Source organism: Cheilinus undulatus, linkage group 5 (genome assembly GCF_018320785.1).
Source record: "Cheilinus undulatus linkage group 5, ASM1832078v1, whole genome shotgun sequence".
In the NCBI taxonomy this organism is placed as follows: domain Eukaryota; kingdom Metazoa; phylum Chordata; class Actinopteri; order Labriformes; family Labridae; genus Cheilinus; species Cheilinus undulatus.
Window position 1 is genome coordinate 3,334,515 of NC_054869.1, and position 26,683 is coordinate 3,361,197.

General features: G+C 41.6%; 1 protein-coding gene across 1 annotated transcript in view; it reads right to left on the reverse strand.

Moving 5' to 3' along the window:
- Positions 1–6,733: 6,733 nt before the first annotated feature.
- Positions 6,734–26,683, reverse strand: part of ddr2l (discoidin domain receptor family, member 2, like) — a 51,012-nt gene continuing 31,062 nt past the window's right edge. The window contains exons 8-19 of the mRNA XM_041787940.1: positions 26,472–26,661; positions 22,159–22,405; positions 21,986–22,075; positions 21,712–21,851; positions 20,444–20,555; positions 18,433–18,549; positions 15,387–15,631; positions 15,147–15,274; positions 12,457–12,654; positions 12,076–12,310; positions 10,518–10,667; positions 6,734–7,716 (exon numbers count right to left, since the gene is read on the reverse strand). Of these exons, the coding sequence (XP_041643874.1) occupies positions 7,582–7,716; positions 10,518–10,667; positions 12,076–12,310; positions 12,457–12,654; positions 15,147–15,274; positions 15,387–15,631; positions 18,433–18,549; positions 20,444–20,555; positions 21,712–21,851; positions 21,986–22,075; positions 22,159–22,405; positions 26,472–26,661 (1,987 nt within the window). The 3' untranslated portion in view covers positions 6,734–7,581. The remainder of the gene's footprint in view (positions 7,717–10,517; positions 10,668–12,075; positions 12,311–12,456; positions 12,655–15,146; positions 15,275–15,386; positions 15,632–18,432; positions 18,550–20,443; positions 20,556–21,711; positions 21,852–21,985; positions 22,076–22,158; positions 22,406–26,471; positions 26,662–26,683) is intronic.

A 26,683-nucleotide genomic window follows, 5' to 3' on the forward strand; every position in this document is an offset into this window, starting at 1 on the left:
GACATTATGACATGTAACTGCCGAGCAGATAAAGATATAATCATCCAATATGTCCAGCTGGAAAAAACATGCCGATTGCTGATAAATGGCAAATAATCACAAATTTCAAATTTTTATTTCCTAAAGAAGCCTTACATAAGGATTGAATAGCTCTATTATAAACTTGATGTCATTTTTCTCTGACCTACATTTTTGTGAGAGCATACTCCCCCCTGCTCAGTGCTCAGGTTAGGTTAAAATAACAGACCACTTCAACGACCATTTCAAAGCAAAGAACAATTTCCTAAATGATATTTTTCAACTTGATATCTGATGACTTTTCCCACATTAGAGAAAGCATGTTGCCATGTGGACCTTGGTCCTGTTCTGCTGTGACCTCCTGATGGCCATCCTCCAGGCCAGAAGGTTTTTGATTCTTATATTCCACTACTTTTGTGAAGCCAAGACTTTCATAAACTTATTTCAAGCTCCAAAGTACTTCACCCACATAAATGAAGGTGTGCTTTTACAAGAGATTCAAACATTTTTAAAGACTGTGTTTCAAAGTGAAGCATTTGGGCTAAAATAACTTTTCACACAATCCTTTTAGACAGTAGTTCCCATGTGGGCCATGGACTCCCCCAGGGGGGCGTGGGGTTTGTGTTTGGTGTATAGTTTGGGTTGTATTTGAAGGTATCAATCTAGCTGTTATTTTGCACACTTCAAAGTGTGTTAAAGATGATACTGTATATTCAGAGAAAGAACTTTCTTAACCCTCAAGCTACGCTTACAGACCCTGAGAGTGAAAATAAATCTTTGTTTAGGTTTGTTGTATGACAGGTCACCAGTGATGGGAATAACGGCGTTAAAATAAACAGCATTAAAATAAACGGCGTTACTAACGATGTTATTTTTTTCGGTAACGGGTAATCTAACGAATTACTATTTTCATCGTCACAACGCCGTTACCGTTACCGACAGTTAAATGGGGCGCGTTATAAACTAAAGCTACTCACTGAAGCTCGTCATCTGATTGGCTCTCAGCCACACGAGCTGCAAAGCTGTTTATTTTTTTCTTTGGCGAGGGAGGAGGGAGGGACGAGATAACCGTATAAGTGATGATGATTGGCTAAGGTAGAGTAAGCTTTCATGGTAAGCCAATCAGAGGCAGTGTTGAGTTTACACACAAACCACACACGCACACAGCAGCCACACACACACAAACTAGCAGAGGTAAGCTGCAGAAATGGCGAGTCTGGAGGAAAAGTTGGCATTTTCAAAGTTGAAGTACAGACACTACTTTATTCTCCCTGAGGTAAAAGGCAAGACCGTACGTGTGAAGTGTACATTATGTCCTGGAGCGAAGTGTTTGTCCACGTCCGTTGTAAGCAACTCTAATCTAAAGAAGCATCTCTCAACGGCACACACTTCTACAAAACCAGTGGCCAAAAACACCGTTGTTGACACTGTTGACGATGATAGCAGGCCAGGTGTGGCTAACGTGAGCTCGCTAACAGATAAGGACACAGAGCCACCCTGTCCAAGCAGCTAAAGCTGGATTTTTCTGTTCCAGCTTCACAAAAACTTGTGAAACAGACTGAACTGAATGGAAAAGTTCTGCGTAAGTACCTGCCTATGCAATTCTATCTATGCCAGTGGTTCTCAACCTTTTCAGCCTGCGACCCCCAAAATAAAGGTGCCAGAGACCAGGGGCCTCCACTGTACCTGAAGGTGGTTGAACACAGCCAAGCATATTCAGAGAATAGTCATGTGCAGACAAGGCTGCCCATTAGCAGAAGAAGATGGGAGAGGTTTCTGGGGCCCAGCCAAACTGGGGGCCAGCAAAATCATGGGCCATTGCAAAGTTAAGCTGTGGTATTTTATATTTATCTTAAATAATAACCACTCTTATCAAAGAAAAAAAAAAAAATTCATTTGTGTTGCAAGTAGCCCTCTTAAAAATCTAAATCTTTTTGTTGAAAACAAAATTCAAACACAATAAAAAAAAGCTAATATTGGTTAATAATGGTAAGACATGGTGGGAGAGGTGGTGCAATTGGATTTTAAGTAGCAGAAATGGTTAGAAATGCCGAAAATTAGATAAATGTGGCAAAATAACAAAAAAAGGTAAAAATGGGCTTATTGAGTGGTAAAAGTGGATTCACAAGTAGCTGAAATTGCATTAAAGTGGCAAAAATAGGTGGAAATTTTGTGAAATGGGGTGAAAATTGATATAAACTGGCTAAAAAAGGGTAAGATGAGGCAGGCAAAGTCAGAAACTGGCATAAATGGGTGTATCAAATTGGGAAATGTGGCTTGAAAAGTAGTAAAAGGGGTTAATAGTGGCAGTAATGTGTCAACAGAGCCAACAATAAGCAGAGAGTTTCAAGATTTGGTTTAGAGGTGGCAAACACAGGCAGAAATTAGTGGAAAGAGTTTAAAATGGACAAAAATGGGTTTTAAGTGGCAAAAATGTGTTTAAACTGATGAAACTGGTGGGGAAAAGTGATTAAAAAGGGCTAAAACTTGACAAAATTGATGTAAGTGGCAACAGTGTCATTTTAAAAATGCTCTTAGTTTTTTAAGGCATCGGGAGACCCCCTCTCAGTGTCTCAGGACCCCATCGTTGAGAAGCCCTGCTCTATCAACTGGCTTTTGAAACCTGCTTAGAAAAAAATCCAAATTCTTAGACATATTTAAAATTTTAAAAAGTACAGCAGTAGTTACTTCACCTGGTAACTAGTTACTTTTATAGTGGAGTAATTCAGTTACTAACTCAGTTACTTTTTGGGAGAAGTAACTAGTAACTATAGCTAATTACTTTTTAAAGTAACGTGCCCAACACTGCAGGTCACTGTGTTATGAACCCCTAAATCAAATTTCAGTCAAATAAAACATCTCTAAGTTTATAAAATTAAGCTTCAAAATCCTGAAAAATGAGGCAGTAAAATCTGCCCCAGGATGGTGTGGGTGTGTCTGTTGAATGAGCGGGGTCTTTAAGTTCAAACATAGTCTAGTCTAGCCAAGGGCCCTTTAAGTTTATAACTCTGGACTCCACATTGAGTATCTTTTGGTTTATTTATCAGGTTGTTGTGTATTTTTGCCAACATTAAACATGAAAACCATACAAACTCAGACTTACCAGCATTAGGGTTCCGCCTCCTCCAGAATTTATTATGTTTAAGGCCTGGGAACCCTGTAAAGTCAAAATAAATCTGTATTTAGGTTTGTTGTATAACAGGTGACTGTGTTATGAACCCCTAAATTAAATGTCTGTCAAATAAAAAATCTCTAAGTTTATAAAATTAAGCTTCAGAATCCTGAAAAATGAGGCAGTAAAATCTGCTCCAGGATGGTGTGGGTTCATCTGATGATTGAGCTGAGGCCACGCCCACTCAGGAGAAGTACGACCCATCTGAATGGAGGAAAGCACTCACACCATTAGCCTGCCCTTCGACCTTATGATCAGCGCAGCTGCCTGGCATAGACCACTGTGGCTGATAGATTTGGTAAATTTTCCTCACAATGAACAGAAAAACAGCATTTAACTGACTGTTAACTTTCAATAAAGGCAGTGACATCAGCTAACAACTGACCGGACTGAGATGAACTGCTCTGGGATTTTATACTGTAGTTTAGAGGGGCAGGGTCATTTCCCACCAGCTATTGGCCCCGCCCACATTAAACCCAGCCAGAAAAGAGGTGAAAAACTGTCTAACAGTCTAAATCCAGAATTCAGTCACATGTAGATCTCAGTGTTTTCACATGTTTACAGCAAACACATTCCAACATTTCTAGAGTGCTAAGACAAAGCCTTTGGATTTTACTTTACAGAGTCTTAATAGACGGATATTTAACAGCCAAACTGGACCGTGAACCTCTATAAACTCTTTAAAACATACCAGGCATGGCTATTAAGAGAGGATAACCAAGACCATGAACATTCTCAAAAACTTCTGAAAACATTCAACAAACTGAACAAATGGGGACTGTTGGGAAAATTTAGCATGAAAATTTGAACATGACAAACGTAAGCGCCAAAGTTGTCCCAGAACTTCTGACTCCTGATAGAAAGAAAAACACGTGCACATATTTTGACTAGTAGTTTGGAATTTCATCTTATATTTGACCTTTAAAACTCTTGATTTTTAATATTATCTCATATTTTCACCATCTAAACTCTTGATTTAGAATTTTTTTCTCAGATTTTCACCTTTCCAACTCCAAAAAAAAAAAAAAAAAAAAAATTTTAATCCCAAATATTGACCTTTTCCATTCAAATTTTTATATATTTTTACCTCACCTTTTGACCTTTTGAACTCATGGTGTTTAATTTTATCTCCTTTTTTGACATTTAAAAAATTAGTTCTGAATTTTATCTCATATTGTCACCTTTTAAACTCAGGATTTTAACTTTTGACTTTTTTTAATCATAAGATCATTTATCATCAATGTTACATTTTTTCCCTATAATTTGTTACTAGTGAAGATGAGATTAACAGTTTATAGGAAATTTTGACCCAGTTAGCCCCTCAAGTTAGACCCAAATCCACAGTTCGGCCCCTGCTGTGATTGAGCCTGACATACCTGCTTTAAGGTAAAAAGGTTGGGAACCACTGGTTTACAGTACGACTATGCCACTGGTTGTTTCAGCAATAAAGTCAAACATAGACTTCTACATCAGCACCACAACCACTAAATACTCACTAGCATGGGTCGAAGCCATCAGGACACACACGACCAGAAAAATGGTCAGCAGCTTCATGGTGGAGATGCTCCTGGAGTGAAGATAAAAACGGCAACCTTTAAAAACAGAGACAAATGTGTAAATAAATCTTTAGCAGCAGGTGGATGTCTCAGACTGATTCTGTCAGTAAGAAAAAGGAGGATAAATCAAACCTGCAGCAATGATCTCAGCTGTTCAATGTGCTGAACTAAAGGAAGACAGAGTCTTAAATACACTTCAGTGAGCAAACATCACGGTAAGGCCACGTACACTGAGAACACACCTCATACAAATATGTGGTAATTAACGTGGTTATTAAAATCAGCTAATGATGCTCCTGACAGCCAGTTTAAACACAGGTAGCAAAAAAACATTGATTTATTTAACATTTGAACATAGGCTCATTAAAACGTGTTTTAGGTGTGACACCAAATGCCACACCAATTCTAACATCCGTGAAGGATGTTTAGAAAAAATCAAGCTGTTTGCTGAGGAAAGAACATTTTAGCTAACATGACATGCCAGATGGATTTGTTTCACACTCACATCTGGAAAACCTTCAACACTAAGCATTTAGGAAAGGGCAGAGGATTTGAAAAAACTCAGAGTTGGATTGGATGAACATTCTGTCTGTCACATCTTTATGGGCCAATCAGAGCAACAAAACAAGTGATGTGGCTGCGGCTGAGCTGCGTGTGCGCTGCTACCGGGGAATAACACCAACCATGGCGACTGTAGACATGTCAGTACACGACTTTTGTCGTTTTTGAAAAGAAAACAACTCACTGCTGTTCTTTTTTCTCCTTTAAACGAAGAAATGTCATCAAGTTCTGATAAAACTGGTGCTTTAGCTGCATCCACACTAATTTCTTCTGCCATACCTGCACCAGCCTCTCATTGCTGCTTGTTTACGTCATGACTCCGCTGCGCCAGAAAATACTGCCCCTCATCGCTGATTGGTGATGAGACTTTTTAACCGGGCCCAGACAGTTCAGATGGGAGCTTTACAAGATGGATTCACCAGTGAGAAACAAGGAAACGGGCGTATCCATCTGCTTTGCAAGGTTAAAATCCTCCTCCTCACCTTCCAAATCCCTTAATGCCCCTTGGACATTGGCCTTCTTACTGTTCCCACCAGCAAAGTCTTCACCTTTGGTGACAGACCCTTCAGGACTACAGCCTACATCCTCTGGAAAATGCATCATGAAAACATCTGCAATGCTCCATCTTTGGACATAAAACCCTTCAAGCATCTCCTGTTCAACCCAGCCTGCAGTATCTCCTTAATCTGCCCCAACAAACTCTCAGCTTGGTAGCTGCCTTTTTGTGTTGCTCTGCCTTCTCTACTTCTGTAAAGCGACCTTGGGTCCCATGAAATAGCATTGAAAAGCCATCATTTCCCTTTTAAATGGTGCCACATTTGTAAGGAACATGCATTTGTGGGATGAGCAGCAGAGCTGCACTGAAAAAACAGACTTTTGGCACTTGTATTATTCACTACATGGATATACATATAAGATAAAAAGTCAAAATTATAAATTGAAAAAGTCAAAATATGAGATAAAAAGTCAATTATAAATAGAAAAAGCCAAAATGTTAGGCAAAAGTCCAAACAATAAATGTAAAAGGTCAAAACATAAGATAATAGTCCAAATAATAGATAGAGGTCATAATTGTGCTGTGCAAAATCAAAAATATAAAATGAAAAAATGAATTTCCCATATTTCTTTTTAACTAATTATTTTTACTCTTTATATTTTTTACAGTTTTATGACTTAAGGATATTTGAAATCAGCAGGGTTAAATTTGCATTTCTATACTGGAGGAAATCTGCAGACCTCATATTTTAAGGCCAGTTATAATAAGAACATGGTATGATCCTGCGAGCCGGGTATAACTGTACCACAGGCCTAATTTGGTCCCCGGGCCTTGAGTTTGACACCCTTCAGCTAGAGTATCTCCAGCCAAAGGAACCAAGCTCAACTAAGCACGAGTCCATTATGAAGAAAGGGGTGACAGATGAAGAACTGTAATGTAGATCTTTTATTACTTACATACTTTATTTCTCTTTGGCAACAAAAAAGGCACATCATTTTTCTTCCTCGTATCAATATCAAGATTTGAATAGTCACCCACAATCATCAGACTGACTTTTAGTCTGTGAACCACACAGGTTTAAACGCAGCCTTCTCAACGAGATCCTCAGCTGAACAACATTCATATCAACATCAGAGACCAACAAAAGAAATACTGTAAAAACCAGAACAATAAAATAGAATTAAAATCTAAAAATAAAACTACTCTACACTTTGACCCTAGCCCTAGCTCCAGTGTGGGTTAATATAAGAACATGAATAACTAGGAGACACAGACAGTGCTTTACAATGAGAATAAAAACCACAGGGAAAGGAGAAACTACCAGGAAGAAGAGTCTGTCCAGTTTTTGGCTTCTTTAAGAGCCAAAGAGAAGAAAAAATGAATTTTACGACAGAAAAAGGTTTAGTGAAAAGGTCCAACAAGATGTTTTGGTCAAGAGGCCCTTAAAAAGAGAGAATGATAGAAATCTTTAAAGCTTAAAAATCTTTGTTCACTATCCACAGAAAAAAAGTTTAAATTTGAGTCACAGAAAGTTTCTCTGTTAAATTGTCCAGTCGTCTCCTCTCCTGCTGCTGGTCTTGCAGAACAGAGCGCTGTTGTTACCACAATTTAAACCATCCATCAGACCACAGTTATCTCATTCCTCGTATCAGCCACTCTTTCGTAGCGTGGATCCAGTCCTCTGTCCTCTTGTGTCAGTCTGTCGCGTTTCAGGAGTCCAGAGATGAACAAACCCACCACGGGTGAGACCCTCAGAGGTGCATCCTCACAGCCTCAGCTCATTGGTTGACGTGAGGCCTCAGGGCCTGGTAGAGTCCCTCAAAGGTGGGTCGGTCGGGGATGTCGCGGCTCCAACAGCGCATCATCAGCTCAAAGAGCGAAGGAGGGCAGAGTGGAGGGCCATAAAGAAAGATCTGCCAATGAGAAAAAGAAGACTTAGTAAAAAACAGGTGCAAAGACTTCATTAGGAATATATGAAAGCAAACAGACAAATGTGTCAACGCTTTGTATGAACAGAAAAACCAATGAACATAGCTACAACATGAAGAGAAGTTTCAAACCTCTATTCATTCTCTAAAGGTCTTTCACATTTCCAATACCACTGAGATTAAAAACACAAAAAACCACAGCACAATAAAACAGTATTTTCTAACAATCATAAAGAACAACAGGACAGAGTTACAATGAAAGATGAATGGAAATATGTTGAAATATGAAATACAACAGCTAGAAAACAAAGTCCTAAACTCTGCTAAAGAGGAAGGAACTTCAGTCTTTGGGGTCTATTTGCAGGGGTTTCATGAGCTCAGGGAATAAAATGAAAACACTGTTTTACCAAGTTTAGAAGAAGCTCACAGAACTTTAGTAGCTGCAGCAGGTCACTGAAGTGCATGTGACTTGCGTTAATGTTGCAGATGCACTAAAGTGGGGCTGAACAGGAAGGCAAAACTCTCAATTTACCGGTCGATCTTTGTCCCAACCCTGACCTATGGTCATGAACTCTGGGTACTGACTGAAAGAACAAGATCGCGGGTCCAAGCCATCAAAATGAGATTGCTCAGGAGGGTGTCTGGGCTCAGCCTGAGAGTTAGGGTGAGGAGCTCGGACATTCGGAAGGTTCTCTAAATAGAGCCGCTGCTCCTTTGCATCAAAAGGAGCCAGTTGAGGTGGTTCTGATCAGGATGCCTCCTGGTCGCCTCCCTGTGGAGGGGTTCTGGGCATGTCCAACTGGAAGGAGACCCTGGGGTAGACCCAGAACTTGCTGGAAATATTATATATCTTATCTGGCCTGGGAATACCTCAAAATCCCCCAGGAGGAGCTGGAAAATGTTGCTGGGGAGAGAGATGTCTGGGTTGACTTGTTTAGCCTGCTGCCACTGCAACCCCGGACAAGTGGAAGAAAATGGATGGATGGATGGATGGATGGATGGATGGATGGATAAATGGATGGATGAATGAATGGTTGGATGGATGAATGAATGGTTGGATGGATGGACTAAAGTGTATCAAAATAGTGCTGATTTGCACTGTTTCTAGGAGATGCTATTGGCGCTACCAGTTAGTGATAGCATCAGACTATATAACATTGGCAGTGAGTCAGTAGTAAGAACACCTACAATGGATCCCAGTGACAGGCATCTGCATTACAGTTTAGATGGAGTGTTTGACGAGGACTATGGGTCTGAAATGATCAAACATTTTAAGAACCCACCCTTAATTCTGGTGCAGAAGACAAAGGGATCTGGAGTTAACTGTTTAGCTAAGCTTGAGCATCCGAACATTCAAAACAACAGCTTTATTAGACTTACATTTAAGGAGATATGCAGAGGCTGAGAACTCATTGACTCCCTCTCTTATCACCTACAGATTACAGAGATCCTTCATATAACCTGCATTTAAACGGCTCCATGTCAGGTCAGGTATGGGAGTGTATGCAAGCTCAGCATATTGTGTTAACTTTGATCCTCTACTGCTCTTCCCTCCTGATAGCCTGAGCCAGGCCAAAGCCCCATCTCGCCAGGTATCCTCCCAGCTGACCCCTCCATGCTGTGTCTGCACCAGCCCACCTGGTCCTGGAAACCCAGTGTGCAGTGAGCTGGATCAGGCCTGGGAAAGCGCACCAGGTGCCTTTGAATGCACAGCTGCTGTTCCTGTATCAGGCAGCTGACCTTTCACATCCCCTCTCTCCTGAGCACATCAGCATTAGACACACAGTCTTGGCAGTGATACCTGAGGATGCGCTGAAGAGAAGTTGTCAAAAATGAGTACAGCTGGCACATCTGGCCATCAGTCAATGTCCAGGCCTCACAAGAGTATAGTAAGACCAGGAGGACCAATGGCTGAAAGACTCTGCATGCTCAGATATGATAACGCCTCACTGTCTTGCTCAGCGAACCAATCGCCCCATGCACGAGTCTGTGTATGTCTGCAGTTGATCTCAGCCTCGCCGTTGGCAGTTTGATGGATTATGCCACCAAGGTAAGTGAACTGCTCTACAACTTTCACACTGTCACCATCCACAAACATAGAATCAATGGCACCATCCAAGGCATCCCAAAATTCCTGGATCTATGTTTTGGCCCAGGAGACTTGCATTCCCAACGCTTCAGCCTCTTCACTCAGCAAGCTAAAAGCCTCCAAAAGGACATCTACAGCGTCCACAAGGATCACAGCATCATCAGCAATGAACAATGATACTCCACAGCTCGCTGCCCCTGTTACCTGCCCCATTATCCAGTCCATACAGGGACTGAAGAGTGTATGTTTTGCCAGCAAGTCTTGCCCATGTGTATCTCCATTTAAATTTTTAAATAAATGAATTAAAAAGAACCAAAGGAGAAAAAATCCCTAAAGTCTAATCTATTTTGGCAAGCACTATGAAGATCCTGGTCTCCTGGTTTGGGAGGACTGCTGTAGGTGTGACTGATGCTGTGTAAAGCCTGCACAATAATGACTGAACAGCTCCCCCATGTGGAGGGCCTTGCAGCCTAATAGGAGAGCACTGGAGAAGATTTTTTTTTTTTAAGTTAGAAGCTTCAGTGCTTTAAGTTTAAACAATCACTGACTGTGTGTGTTCATAATGAATTACATTAACACATAGTTATGCCAATGATTACAGCTTTCATGGGACTTGGAGTTGCTCTTATAGATAGTCACTAGACACCAGATCAATGTCTTCCCTGGACTGAAGACAGATCAATTTGATTGGTCTCACCTGTCTGCCCTGGTTCCTGAAGAACTCGCCAGTGTTCTCTATGACCTGTTCGTCAGACAGCAGGCTGTAGGGCTGCTCCTTACACAGTGTAAAGATCTCCCACAGGGTGACACCAAAAGCCCACACGTCACTGGCAGTGGTGAACTTACCCTACGGAGGAGACAGGGCAAAAAAACAGAAAATTACAATCTTTTAAAAGAGACATTAAAACAGAATTCATCCATAAGGTTTTTGACTCTTCAGGGAAGTTGCATCAATGATTAAAAGGCAAAGCTGCTGTGACAGTAAATAAAGTTGGAAAAATGCAGTCACAAAATGCAGGCAATCACATCCAGACCCTACACATGGGTCTGGATTTGACTGCCCGCCTGCTAGACTGACTGACTGCCTGAATGAGTGACTATACTTTCAGAGCCGTACAGAGTTGCGTCAACAGAGGAGTGGCGACCGACTAACGGCAGTTCATGGAGTGTGGAGAGCGCTGTTTGGACCAATCCCCCAGTGCAGTGATTAGCTTGAACACAGCTTTAGTACAACTTCAGTTTTACCAGAACTTGACCATGTATCTACATGAAATAAAGAATATAAGCAACACTAAAACAGTGTTAATTTCATCGACTTAAACTGTGACTAAAACTATTTGTCGACAGCCTTTTTTCCATGACAAAAACTAGACTAAGACTAACAAAAATAGATCTGTGATGACTAAAACTGGCAAAAACTAAGTTTAGTTTTTGTGCATGTAATGTATTTTTCGTCAGACATTCAAAATCTGTGATATTTCTCTGCTGTGGGTAAATCTGTCAAAAACACAATGCAGCTGTATCTCTTTTGTCCCTCGGCTGTAGAAAGCAGATTGCAGAGAACACACCACCACGATTTGGTACCAGATTTAGGCAAGAAATTAAATTCTTGAACTAAAAGTAAAGACTAAAATGTGAGGACTTTTTATGGACTAACCCTGACCCTATGGACTAAAACTGGACTAAAATGTTTTGAGTTTTGGTCGACTAAAACTTAAAAGGACAGAAATGACTAAAATGTGACTAAAACTAAAATGCATTTCATTTAAAGACTAAAACTAAGACTAAAATTTTAAAAATTTGCTGCCAAGATTAAGACTGCGCTAAAAGCTTTTTATGATGGGAAAGATGTTTTCGTTCTTTTTGTGGTCTGCTTCGGCATGGGTTTTGCCTTGTCACTCTGGTTGGCCTGTTATGAATGTGGCAGAATGTTCCTCCAATCACATTCTGAGAGTCTTCTGAAAAGTCCTGCCCTTCTTGTAGGTTTTCTATGGGAGCTTTCCCAGATGAATGTGAAATACATATCCATGCAATGGATATTTGCATAGATATTTGATTATTTGTTGATCTGCTGTCCAGGTTACCTTTCCTGTCTCACATTTCAACAGGCATCCTGGATAGCCATATCCTAGGTTTTAACCTAGTCTAGTTTTGACTTGTGAAGGAACTACAGCCTAAAATAACCAGGTCTAAAAGAAAGTCTTTTCTTTTTTGTCTTTGCCTTATGTCTTATGCAAGCTCCGCTTCTCCCTCACCAGCAAGATGCTCTCCCAGGCCATCCATCTTATCGGCAGCACCGCCCGTCCCTGGATGCGATAGTAGTCGCTGCTGTACAGATTCCGGCTCATTCCGAAGTCTGCAATCTTGATGGTGAGACGGCGGTCCAGCAGGCAGTTCCTGGTCGCCAGGTCGCGGTGCACAAAATTCAGAGATGCCAGATACTTCATCCCCGACGCAATCTGCACTGACATGTGGAGGAGGTCGGAGAGACTGGAACAGGACAGGGAGGGACATAGAAGACAATGAACTTTTATGCCTGCTGTTTGCAACAGAAATCTGTATCAGTTCAGTGGTTTAAGAGTTGAGATAATATACAGGCATGTTGGCTGTAGAAACAGTGTGCATGGTATATTAACCTGACTGAAGGGATGTTGTTGGCATGCGTAAGTGTGCTCTCAATCTCCCGCTGTGACAGAAACATGTTGAGGTCGCCGTTCTCCATGTACTCAGTCACCATGCACAGTGGGTCAGACGACACACAAACACACAGCAGTCTGATGATGTTCGGGTCGTTTAGACGAGACATGATCTTTATTTCCTTCAGGAAGTCGTTCCTGATGAGTGAGGAAAAAGAGAGACATTGTAAGGCTCTATTTAATTTATGGAGAAGGTGAAAACAACATCATGCATTACTGTGCCAGGTAACAGGAGCCATCTTTAAGGTAAAGCCTTTTGTTTTCACATGTGTGTTGCTCTTCAAGCTCGGTAACATTTCTTTTGTCCAGGCCTTTTCAACCCTAGGTGATACCCTTGGAGACCACTGGCAATTTTGGGCCCTTTAAACATCCACAGCAAGACAAGGGACTACCCTACTACTAGGGATGGGACAAAAAATCGATACACTGAAATATCGCGATACTTCCTGGCGCAATATTGTATCGATATTTTAAAATGCAGTATCGATATTTAATTAATTAGCTAATTATTCACTTTGTTGGTGTGGTAGTTTGTGGTGTAATTTCACCCCCTGACCGCTAGTTGGCGGCAGGCATCGCTAGCTGGCAGTTGACTCTTGCCTCTTCTCTCTTGAGACAACGAGATCACACGAGACTTCCGGTCTGTGTGAGCCGGTTGCTTGTACCTACCCAGCAGAGCAACTTCTGCCGCATTTATAGTGGATGTGTAGACTTATTTTGGCTTCCAAAACATTAAAGACAGCACAAACTTAGACAGGAGTTAGACAGTCGTTTGCAAGATATGCCACGCCAGAGTAAAATACTGAGACAACACAACGAATCTACTAGTTAGGCATCATCGCGTTAGCGCTACAGCTAGCGGCTAACATCAACAAACAAGCCCGTTGAAGCTACCGCTGGTCTCTACTCATGCAACCATAATCACAGTCGTATTATTTGTAAGGACCTGTCCCGTGTAGTGTCGTTAAGAATGACGGCTTCGGTAACACAAGGAAGAAACACTGGCCTGTCACGTCATGCCCTCCGCAAAACACAGTCCATCCGTCTTAAAGCTGGACGTGACGATCAGCTCGTCTCCCATAATCTCCCTCCACAAACACATTATGTGATGACATAAAAAACTGATAAAATATGAAATATAAGGGATTGGAGTACATTCACTCTATAATAATTTATTCCCCTTTTCTTAAAAAAAAAAAATCACAGTAGCATTTTAATTCAGTGCAACAAATGGGGAAAGTCCTCATCTTCAGATTGAACAAAGATAGGTAAAATGCAAGACGATGCAGGACTATATATATTTTTTTAAATAGCTTAATTCTACATTGTTAAATTCGATATTAACTTAAAATTACATAATAAGTTATACATATATATATATATACTACACACATATGTTTAGACTTTATGCACTTCATATTCAGTATTTAGCTCAGTCTGTGTCAAATTTTGTGAAATTGATACTAAATTGTTGTGAATAAACTGAGAAATCCTGCACTTGACCATTTTATAACTATTTTGTATTCTCTAGTTAGACATATTTTGTGATGTATCGTTATACACATGTGATGTGTATTTTTCCTGATATAGTCTGTAGGCATCATTATCATTCATCTTTTTCACTGGTGTTTAAAAAGCTAACATAAGATTGCAAAAATCGGCAATATCGTAGAATCGCAATTTTAAATCGAATCGGCACCTGAAAAAAATCGTAAAAAATCGAATCAGGAGAAAAGTGAATTGTCCCAGCCCTACCTACTACCCAACCGGATGATAGCCTAGGCCATGCTTAGTCACCATATCCACCGCTTACTCTGCCCTAAAGATGTGGACTTTGTTATTTTTTCAACTGATGATTTCCCAATGCCCCTGGTAATATGCAAAGAACTCCAGAGCACAACTGGGGGTGTGTCAGTCCTTCTCGCCTAATGGTGCCCTAAGGCAATTCACTCACCATATCTACGCCTTATTACAGCCTCAACTTTTGGTCCAAACACGCCTAAAACTTATGCACAGTACTGTACATGTGATCAATGATACTGATCCATGTGAGTTAGCAGCTCAGGGCTACATTAAGACTGGTCTATTCTACCCTCACTCCTGGTCAAGACCCCGGGCTACTTGTACTCCTTCACTTGTAACAGGACATTCTCCCCACCCGGAGGGAGCAAACCACCATTTTCCTGCAGAGGACCATTGCCTTTAACTTAAATGTGCTAATTCTCATAACAGCCACTTCCCGCCCCAGGCTGAGGAAGAAAGAAGAACCACATCATCTGGGAACAGCAGAGATGAGGTTTTGAGGCTCCTGACCAGAAAACCCTCCTCTCACAGACTGCGCCTTGAGATCCTGTCCATGAAAATCAGGTTTTATTCAATAAATCCACAATGCCACCCTGCTACATCACTGTCTTCCTTTAACTGTGCATCTTACCTCCTCTTTATTTGTTTAATAGCAGTTAGCAAACAGTTGAGCATGAGTTGTTCTATTTACTGAGATGTATTTTCTAAATGATTGTATGCAGTGATCCGTGATGTATAAACCATGGTTGTTTAAACCTGAGGTAACATTGGCAACTCTCTGTCTTCAAAACTCCTCCTCATACCAGTAAACATAAAACACTGATTACCTGGCTTGGCTCGTAGCGTCAGCTCTCAGCTGTTTAACAGCCACCAACACTGAGAGACCATCCCTGTCCGGGAGAGGAGACCCCTCCCCAAGGAATTCTGGGAGTCCTTCGGCCTCACAAAGATGGACCTTCAGAAGATAAGGAGTTAAACATCATATTTTGGGGTTAAACAAAAACACTTTAATTGAATTCATGAGTAGTCATCTTGAATTACTTGCACCTCGCCTCCTTTGGGCTCACCTCTCCAAACTGCCCTTCCCCCAGTTTCTCCCTGAAGATCAGCTGTTGCCGTGGGAACTCGGCTGCTGAGATGTCCTTCCTGGTGAGGGAGTCCACGGTGAGGGCAGGGACGGCGTACATGTTGCTTCCTGTGACGCCCTGCAGACGTACGATGTCCGTCTCAGCATAGTGCGGTGCATTGCTATGGAAACACTGGTGGGGGGTGCACTGGGTGATGTCGGGTTCAGCATAACCTCCTCCACACGCTTTTGGAGAGAAAATGAAAAGTGTGTGTTCAGTTGCGCTCACAGGCAAAGTTTGACTAAAAAGAGTCAATAATACCTACACTGTTGGAAAGCCTGCTGATTTCCCTTTTAAATGGAGCCACATTTGTAAGGAACATGCATTTGTGGGATGATCAGCAGAGCTGAGTATGTGGGCCGTACCCATTAAAAATTTGTCAAATCTTTTCTGCTAATGCCAAACAGCTTTTGAGCTTCTGTTACCCCCAGGTGCTGACAATCAAGCCCTCATTTTCAGCACCTGTGGGCATGGGCCCTGCTACAGTGGTCAGTAGGTGTCTCCAAGAATCAGTGTGCCAGGTTTGACTGATCTGGATAGGGCCCGTGTGATAGAGCAACATCATTCTGGTGTTCTGCAATACCAAGTTGTGACATTATTTGGAGTGAGCCTTAGTACCATCTCCAAACTGAAGGCCAAGTTTCATGTAACAGAGGATGTCAAAGACAGGCCGCGAAGTGGGTGTTCCAAGAAGACGACACGCCAAGAATACCGTTTCCTCAGCCTGTCAGCACTTAGGTACCATCGGCTGTCTTCTACAGATTTGTAGTCAAGATTTACTGGATGATGTGGCTGACAGCTCTCTGCCTAGACAATGAGGAAAAGGCTGCAGGCAGCCAAAGTCCAGTCTCATAGGGCTGCCAAGAGGCCTGCTATGACTGCTGTTAACTATCAGGTTGGTTTGCACTGGTTTCGATGTGCACCCAAGCCTGCACATGTGGAGGAACGTTATATCAAGTGATTAGTCCAGATACTACCTTCGGCAGTTCGATCGTAGGGTCAAAGTGTGGAGAAGACGCGGAGAACGCTATGCTGATTGCTGCACCGATAGAGTAACATCTTTTGGTAGAGGCAGTGTGATGGTGTGGGGCAGCATCTCTCTCACTGGAAAAACGAGGCCTGTCATCATTGGAGGCTATCTCAGTGCAGGGAGATATCGAGATCAGATTCTGCAACCAGTGGAAATCCCATATCTCCACAATCTGGGACTGAACTCAATCCTCCAGGATGATGTAGTTCGCCCCCACAGAGCGGGGTTTATCAGAGACTACCTCCAGAATTTGGGAGCAGAGAGGATGGAATGACCTGCCAGCAGTCCTGACCTTAACCCCATTGAACTCTTGTGGGATCACCTTGGGCGTGCTGCTTGTACCACGGTGACCAACACCACAACATTGGCTGACTTACGACAAATGCTGGTTGAAGAATGGGATGCCATCCCACAGCAGTGTGTGACCAGGCTGGTGACCAGCATGAGGAGGAGCCGCCAGGCTGTTGTGGCTGTGTATGGTTCTTCCACACACTACCGAGGCTCCTGTTTGTTAAATGAATAAATTGTAAAATTGTCAATATGTCTTGTTTCTTCAAACTTCAGTCATCCAATCCACTAAACAAAAATCAATGGTAGAACAAGGGGTTTGGCATTGGCAGAGAAGATTGGCAAATTTTTCATGGGCACTACCTATAGACTCAGCTCTGCTGCTCATTCCACAATGTTACTTACAAATGTGGCTCCATTTTAAATGGAAATAGACAGGCTTTCCTTACTTTTTGTGCTAAGTTTAATTATCAGACAGTGGAGGAACAATGGTGGGTCAAAAAGAAGGGCTGGATTTGTGCACATTTGTTCAAAGTCTGAAAAAATCCCTCAGCATTCTTGTGTCATCATGTACAAAAGAAAAAAATGAACTGGAGCATTTTCATCCTTGAGTCAAAGTAGCCGTTGATGCAAAGTTTGAAGAACTTTATCTCCTTTTCAGGAGATATCATGTTCATAATAACCACCCGGAAAGCAAGGCATGACCATGAGGCCTATGACCTTGAACTTTGACCTGTAACCTCCAAAATCTGATCAGTTCATCCTTAAGATAGAGTGGAAATTGATGCAAAGTTTGAAAAACATTCCTCAATGCTTTCTTCAGAAATCTCTTTTACAAGGAATGTCTGGACACACCAGCAGACAACCGCCCCCAAAAAAGCCTTAAATCTGGCTATCGCCAACACAGGCACATTAAAACACAAAACAACTTCAGATTTTTGAGGGAATCTTAAATTTGTTATATGAAAAAAAGCATTTTGATGTAGGTAGGTGCTAAAATGTCTGAAGTCACACCTTTCAGCTCTTACCACGCAGCCAGCCTGATTTCATGTGACAGGAAGTCAGCAGGAGGAGGTCATAGAGAGGATTACCGAGGAGGAGAGCTGCAGGAGGAAGAGGAGGAGGAGGACAGAGACAGAGAGGGCTGGGAGGTAAAAGAGAGAAAAACTGCAGAATGAATGAGGCATGCACTTAAACGTTTTTATGGCATCATCAAGAAACAAACAGAAAGTAGGAAAATAAAGCAGAAAGTTGTGCAATGTTTTCTGAAGGACATTCAGAAAGTTAAACGCAGAGAAGCATCCAAAGGCTGTTGAAGAAAACAGGAAAGGTATGAAGGCGTAGATCTGCCAGCAGGGGGCAGACTGCAGCAGTAGTTAACTGAAGGCCTTAACTCTGTTACTTCATGTTTGAACATGCAGTGGAGGAAATCTGCAGCTTTTTATCAGCAGAAATGTATCAGATTTACTTATACTCAGATGAGGGTCTTTTAGAAATGTTATCAAACCTCCAAAGATGAGGTTAAGCATAAATATTATGTGAAATCTGCGATAGGAGCAGGGAGATTTGGAGGGAAATTCTATCATTTGTTAACTCAGGGGTTAGATTTTTTTAGAGCTCTTACTTCTTTCAGTACAAAAGGTTGAAAAATGTTTCTGGTAGTTTTACCTGAGGCCTCTGCACTCTGCGACAGCTCGGGTAGCTTGTTTCTCAGCACTGCCGGGTTCTGGTACTGAGGGTCCAACAGGAAAACTCTCTCATAGTGAGGGTCAGTGTTTGGAGGGCCTGAGGGAGACAGAGCAAGTAGAGGGAAGTAGGAGTGAAAAGTCTTTCTGAGCTGTGCTTGGATTCTTATGTGATTTTATTTATACATTTGAGATGTAAATATTGGAATTGTCTGATGTTTCCATATTGATTTATATCCAATTATTGGTTATGGTTTTGTCTGTGTTGTGGTTGTGGTTTCAGAGAGAGTCAGGGCAGATGAAGTAGAGGGAAATCTTATGCCAAAGTTTTCATTGTTTTTCTGTGTATGATGCATATTTGGGAGGGACAGCAGTGCTTTGTTACACATTTATTGTACCCTTGAGGGGCTTTTCTTACAAGCCCAATTCCTCAAACGTTGGGGCGCTGCGTAAAATGTAAAAAGCAGGATGAAATGATTTTCAGGTCTAAAAAAACATTTTTATTCACAGTAGAACATAAACAACATATCAGATGTTAAAACTGAGACATGTTACCATTTCATTAAAAAATATTAGCTCATCTCAAATTACATGGCAGCCACACATGTCAAAAAAGTCAGGACGGGTCAACAAAAGTTTGGAAGAGTGAGTGGTACTGATGAAAAACAGCTGGAGGAACATTTTGCAACTAATAAGGTTAATTGGCAACAGGTCAGTGACATGGCAGGGTATGAAAGGAGCATTTTAGAGAGGCATAGTCTTAGAAATCAAGATAGGCAGAGGCTGACTAATCTGCAAAAACTGTGTCTAAAAATTTTCCTCAAATTAAGATTGTGATGACTTTGACTAATCCTGCATCTAAAGTGGATAATATCATACAAAGATTCAGAGAAGCTGGAGAAATCTCTCTGTGAAGGGGCAAGGTCAATATTGGACGATCATGACTGCTGGGTCCTCAGATGGCAGTGGCATGATTCTGTGCTGAACTCACTGCATGGGCTCAGGGACATTGAAATCATCAGAAATCATTGTCTGTCAACACAGTTGGCTGTGCCATCCACAAATGACAGTTAAAGCTGGATCATGGAGAGAAGAAGCCATATGTGAACAGTGTCTAGAAACACACCATCTTCTCTGGACCAAAGCTCATTTAACATGGACTGGAAAACTGTTCAAAAATTGAACTTCTTTTTTGAAACCACAGACGCTGTGTCCTGTGGACTAGAGAGGAGAGGGAGAATCCAGCTTGTTATCTTTAGAGCAACATATGCCCCCATCTAGACAATGTCTCTGTCAGGGCAGCCCTTGACTATTTCAGAATGACAATGCTAAACCACACACCACATCCATCACAACAGCATGGCTTCACGGGAGAAGAGTCTGGGTCCTGAACTGGTCTGCCTGCAGTTCAGACCTTTCACCAATAAAAAAAAAAAAAAAAAAAAAAAAAACATTTGGCGAATAAGAAAAGGAAAAAATCAGACAAAGAAGACCCAGGACTGATGAGAAGCTTGAATCCTACATCAGATAAGAATGAGACAACACGCCTCTCTCATAACTTCATCAGCTGGTCTCCTCACTTCCCAGACGTTTACAGACTGTTGTTAAAAAAGAAGAGGGATGCTACATAATGGTCAACATGGCCCTGTCCCTACTTTTCTGAGAAGCATTGCTGCCATGAAATTTAAAATGATGTAATATTTTTCATTAATGATGAAATGTCTCAGTTTCAACATTTGACATGTTGTTTATTGTGAATAAAATACCGGTTTATGAGATTTGACAATCATTGACTTCTGTTTTCATTTACATTTAGACAGTACCCCAACTTTTCAATAGAAAAGCTTCAGCTGAAACAGGTTTGATTCCAAAAGCCATAACAAGTTACAACTGCAGGAGCATTTTTATGTTTGCAGTTCTTAAAAGATCTGCATTTTAACCCTTCGACTTCAACTCATAGTATGCATGAAAGCAACTCTTCTGTCATTGTCTACCTGTCGATGCATGACCTGAGCGGGGAGGCACAGGGGGCGTCTGGAGGATGATAGTGTCGCTGCAGGATGACAGTCTGACTGTCACCTCCTCGTCAAGGATCCGCCGTGGAGCCTGAGGTGAGAACATTTCATTAACCATTACAAACACATATCAGTGATCTGAAAGTGTGTTACATTGCTTTAATTAGTCTTATCTATGAAAGGGTTAAAGTTATTTTAACATGACAAAAGGACACACGCAACAAGCTGCTGTGAAGAAGGCCAGCAACTCCCACATTTGAGTGAAAAAAAAATCAGATTTTAGTCTTTTAACATCTACAGCAGTGATACTCAATGTGGATGAACCACCTGTGGCTCTTCTGTGATGATTTGTGGCTCTTTTATGTCTTAATTTGAAATATTTTTCCCCCAGAAAACCTTTAAAAGGAAAATAGGACCTCAGAAAATGTCCATTGCAAGTCACATTAATCAGTTTGTTTCCCATACTTACACAATAGGCTTTAATTTTCTAACTTAATTGTCAACCTCTATTCTTGTGTGAATATTTCCATTCCCCTTAATTCCATTTTTACTGCTTGAAGCCCATTTTTGCCCCTTTTATCCTGCTTTTTGCATTTTTTTGCCCCTTTTTCCACCTTTTCTTGCCACTTTTTGCTCATTTAAGCTACCTTTTGCAATTAAATGCCACTTTTGCCAATTTCTCCTGCTTTTTTTCTGACTTTTGCCCATTTAAATCACTTTTCACTTATTTCTTTGCCATGTTTTTGCCACTTTTGGCCCATTTTTACCACCTTAAACTCATTTTTTGGTCACTTCTCACCCTTTTTTGCTACTTTCTGCCCTTTCTGCCACTTTTCTCCCAGTGTTTGCCGCTTTAAGCCTATTTAAGCCACTTGGTTTTGTCACTTTTCCTGATCACACTTTTGTCACCCATTTTTGACACTTTTATCCTGCTTTTTGCTATCAAATGCCACTTTTTGCTTATTTTTCCTACCTTTTTTCTTTACCAGTTTTAACTCATGCTTTAACTCATTTTCTGGTCACTTCTCACCCACTTTCTGCCCTTTTGCCATTTTTCTCCCAGTGTTTGCTGCTTTTTGACCATTTTGGCCACCTTTAATTTAGTTTAATTGCCACTCTTCACCACTTAGATTGTGGCTCTTGTAAATAATTTTCTTAACAATATGGCAACACTGCTCTACAGGGTCCTGTCAGACACTGAGGCCATTAACATGAAACTCCACTTTGTCTTTTGTTTATTGGCTCACCTTCTCCAGCACCTTGCAGACATACTGACACCACAGGATGAGGAAGATGATGATGACCAGCAGCAGGATGATGGTCACCAGGCAGCCAATCAGAATGGGTGTGTTGCCGTCATCTGGAGGACCACTGGCGGAGGGATTAACTGTAGATGAGAAAGAGGAGAACTCAGACTGCTGATAAAAAAGCATCTTTCTTATATTTTAACAGTTTATAATGAATGCACAGAGAAGCCCTGATGCATTAAACTTATAGAATTTATTCTTCATTAAATTATACCGGTCTTTGGCGTGGTTGGCATGGTGCTGTCCTTATTCGGTGCTGAAGAGGTCACCACTAGGCTTGGCTGTGTGGGGAGTATAGTGTCCTCTGAGGGACAAACAAAGGCAAGTTATTTCACAGTATTTTTGTCTACAGAAATAGGTCTGTAAATGTCTGTGTTTGTGTTTTACCCGACTGAAAGGAGATTTCACTGAACATCATCCAGACGTCAGCGAAGTAAAAGCGGCAGCGGAGGGATTTGGCCGTGCGGCGGTTCAGTGGGACGGTGACGTAGCGGGCACTTGGGTTTCTATCGTCCAACACTGTTTTAAAGGATTCTGGCTCCGTCTCCCAGCCAGCAATGAGGCGGGGCTTAAACCAACAGGAAACGGAGGCAAAGATCTTCACACCGCGGGAGAACATGTTGTTACTGTGAACCTGGATGGATGACAGAGGAGAGATTATAACATTATAAACAGAAAAGGAATGATGTTTCAGTTCTTTTTGCAGAGGTTTAATGGAGGGCATTAATGGAAAACTTACAGCCTGTGTGGGAATGTTTTGTAAACACCAGTGATGCAATATAACCTCCTTTATCAATCTATCTTTTGGCCAGAGTCATGAACTATGCAGAGTGATTCGCTGCACACTGAACCAAAAATGACTCATGATGAGACTGAAATTCAGCCTGATTGCATAACCAGCCATGTGACTCCAGAAACAGATCATAATTGGCTTCTAACTACCCAGTGGATGCTTGGTTTCAGATTAACAGCTGTTTGTAATATACAGTGCATTCAGAAAGTATTCAGACCCTCTTGTTATTTTGCAGCCTGATGCAACAATTGAAAATAAAAAACATCCTCATTAACACTCAGTGAACCATCATGACAAAGTCAAAACAGGATTTTATACATTTTTCAAATGTATGAAAAATTAAAAACTGAAATATCCCACTGACATAAATATTCAGACCCTTTGCAACAACTCTGTAGATGTAGCTCAGGTTCCTCCCATTTCTCCTGATCTTTGCTGAGATGTTTCTACACCTTGACTTGAGTCCACCTGTGCTAAATTAAGCTGGTTGGACATGATTTGGAAAGGCACACACCTCTCTATAGAAGGCCTCACAGCTGACAATGATATCAGAGCAGAAACCAAGCCATGAGGTCAAAGGAACTGCAGAGCTGCAGAGCTCAGAGAAAGGATTATTGACAGGCACAGATCTGTGGAAGGCTGCTAGAAAACAAAATCAGGTGCACTGAAGGTCCCCAAGAGCACTGTGGTCTCCAGAATTGTCCCATGGAAGAAGTTTGGCACAACCAGGACTCTTCCAAGGGCTGGTTTCCCGGCCAATCGAGCAACTTGTGTCAGAGTGACAAAACATATGAAAAACTCTGACTGTGAGATACAAGAGTCTCAAGTGTGTCAAGAAACAAGGTGGAAACCAGACACCACTTATCACCTAACACATACCATCCCAACAGTGAAGCATGGTGGTGGCAGCATCGTGCTGTGGGGGTGTTTTTTTTTCGGCAGCAGGGACTGAGAAACTGGTCAGGGTTGAGAGAAAGCTGAGTGGAGCAAAGGACAGAGATGTCCTCAATGAAAACCTGTTTGTCAGCACTCAGAACCACAAACTGGGCCAAAGGTTCACCTTCCAACCTTCTAACATGACAACCCTAAGCACACAGCCAAGACAACACAGGAGCAGCTCTGAGAGTGTCCTAGAGTGGCCAGACTTGAACCTAGGGTCACGATATCAGATTTTCACTTCACGATTATCGTGGGCAAAAAATGTCACAATAACGATATCATCACGATATCAATAAAAATTTAAATAATGGGACAATTAATCAAATTTATCTTTAACTTTATTTATGTTGTGTTCTCTCTTTTGGTAGATGAATTACACTCAAAATACCTGTCTAAGGAGGTACTGCAGCTGCTGTGTCACTGCAGAGGTTCATATTTCTTAAAAAATGCAGAAATATTAATAGTAAGGTTTTTATTTATTCTGTAGCATGTGCTTTTAAGCTTTTCAAAGTAAAAAAAAAACAAACAAACATATGATTTAGGGGTTTTTCAGTTCGGCAACAAGAATGAAATTCCCATGTTGTGATCAGCAGGGTCAATCTCTTTACCAAAATCTAAGATAGTTCTTTTTACATTCATCAGTTATCGGACATAACGTACTTTTACCAGAGTTAAAGATTCAGGGCTTTTAAGATAACAAGGGGCATAGACCCCACAAGACCCGCCATGGCTCCACCTCTGACTTATAAACTTATCCACCACACAAGATTTACATATCATAATGCCAAAACAGTGTCAGAAACGTAGGGTAATAAACATATTAGGATATAATTATTTACAGACATATTTAAAGAGCACCTGCAGCAGTTTTTTTATGAGACTTTTCCTGTTAGCTCTACTGAAAGAACCAAGTAAGATGGCTGCGTTGGGATCAGATCTGAATTTAATTTTTGCTTGCACTAAAACTGTTAAAGTTAGTGAACAGGGCACAGTCTAATTTCTTTAAATGCGCACAGAAGCTTGAACGCTCCTCACAGCTCTGCAGCCAGTATGTCTCCACTGCTCTGATGCATGTCATGACACACAGGAAGGGACACTGGCACAGAGATACTGAGCCATAATACTGTTATTTGAGGGGAAATTCCTTCTATCCATAAAAATTGGCCTCTTTTCATAAAGCGGACAATACTCAGACAAGTACGGACAAGGACAGGGACAGAAAGGGGCAAAAAGAGTAAAAAACTCTCACAGAGAGCTGACGGAGCACTGCGCTCTTTGGCACTCAGGAAAAATGATCAGGAAAATAATTCCACCTATGGCTTAAAAAACAAAGGATGTAGACTGTAAATATCACCCTGATGTTACTCTTTTCTATATTGCCCAGTTAATTAGTCCAGGCTGCCAGCTGCCGATGTTTTTGGAGCATTGTAGCTGACGAGGATGTGAGACTTTTCTTTCGTGCTTCATTCAGTGAGAAAACTTGGTTTAGAACAGTGAAAAAACCTTATTTGTCAAGGGCAGTGCTTAAGTGAACACAATATTATAATTTTTTAACCTGAAAGCAGCTTCTGTCATTCCATGTTTTAGGTGGATGGTCAGACTTTAGGAGGAATTGGGCATGCATGTTACAGGTACAGTGCACCAGCAGGTGTTAATGATCAGGAAATCAGGGGGAATGGGCAGGTAGGGTGTTAGCAGTCTGACACAGGACTCTATCTCTACATCCTGTCCGTTAAGCGCTGTGTGAACGAGGAAAAGAAAACTTTTTTTTCTCTAAACGTCTTGCTCGGCTCCCAGTGTGTGTGTGCCGCTGGCGCTCATGGAGAGAGAGAGAGAGAGAGAGAGAGAGAAAGGGAGTTGCGAAGTGAGGCTGGACGGTTTAAGGAACGAGGGCACAGAAGTAGGAGGAGTGCAGGAGTGAATGATCTGTTACATTGATGGACTTATTAAAAATGTTCAGGGCTCGTGACAGCGCTGGAGTAGCACTGGATCATTTCCACGATATTATCATATGCACATTTTTAACATGATATTGAAATTTTATTTTTTAATACCACGGTTATCGTCAATACCGGTATACCGCGACAGCCCTACTTGAACCCTAGTGAACATTTTTGCACAGTCCTGAAAATGGCTGTTGCCATCCAACCTGACTGTAACCTTGCAAAGCAGATGGATACGCCTGTTTCTGTGTTTGTCACTGGAAAATCCATCTTGCAAAGCTCCCGTCTCAGTTGGGCCCAGTTGGAAAGTGACAGGACCAATCAGCGTTGAGATGCAGTACTTTCGGGCGTGGCAGAGACGTAAGCAAGCAGCAACAAGAGGCTGGTGCAGTTATGGAGCAAGAGATTAGCGTGGTTGCTGCTACAGCGTCAGTTTTATCAGAACTTGATGACATTTCTCTGTTAAAGAAGAACAAAGAACAGCAACGAGTTGTGTACTGACATGTCTACAGTTGCCATGTTTCCCGTTATGTAGTTCTCTATGGACTTTACTCCTCGGGAGCGAATACGTCATGTTTGTTGCTCTGATTGGCCCGTAAAGATGTGACACACAGAACGCTCAACCAATCACCCTCTGAGTTTTTTTCAAAAGCTCTGCCTTTTCCCAAATGCTGTCTGCTGCCAGATGGATGTGTTTCACACATCCATCTGGCGTGTAAGGTTAACCTGACTGAGGTATGGTAGAAAATCCCCCAGTCCAGGTGTGCAAAGCTTTTTGCAATATGTTAAGAAAGACTGGAGGCTGTAATTGCTGCCAAAGGTGTTCAAACTAAGTACAAGTAAAGGGTCTGAATACTTAAGCCAATGTGATATTTCAGTTTTCTTCTTTTGACAAATTTGCAAACATTTCTAGAATTCTGTTTTCTCTTTGTCAAAGGTGAGCCAGAGAGATGAACATGCTGCAGAGACATCCATAAATCATCTGATGAGAGTTAGGATGAAGTGAAGGAAATGGAATCTAAAACCTTCATGGAGGTGAAGTTCCTCTGCCTGTCGAACACAAACTCCATCTCCACAAATCCCTGAGTTCCCAGCGAGTCGTTCCTCCAGCCCAGGTAGTCATAGCCCGGCCACACGTGGTACTGACGAGTCAGCAGGAAATCGTCTAAACCAACCACACCGTCCGTCAGCTGACCCATCCCGCCAAACAGCTTCCTATTGGACGAGACAGCGGTCA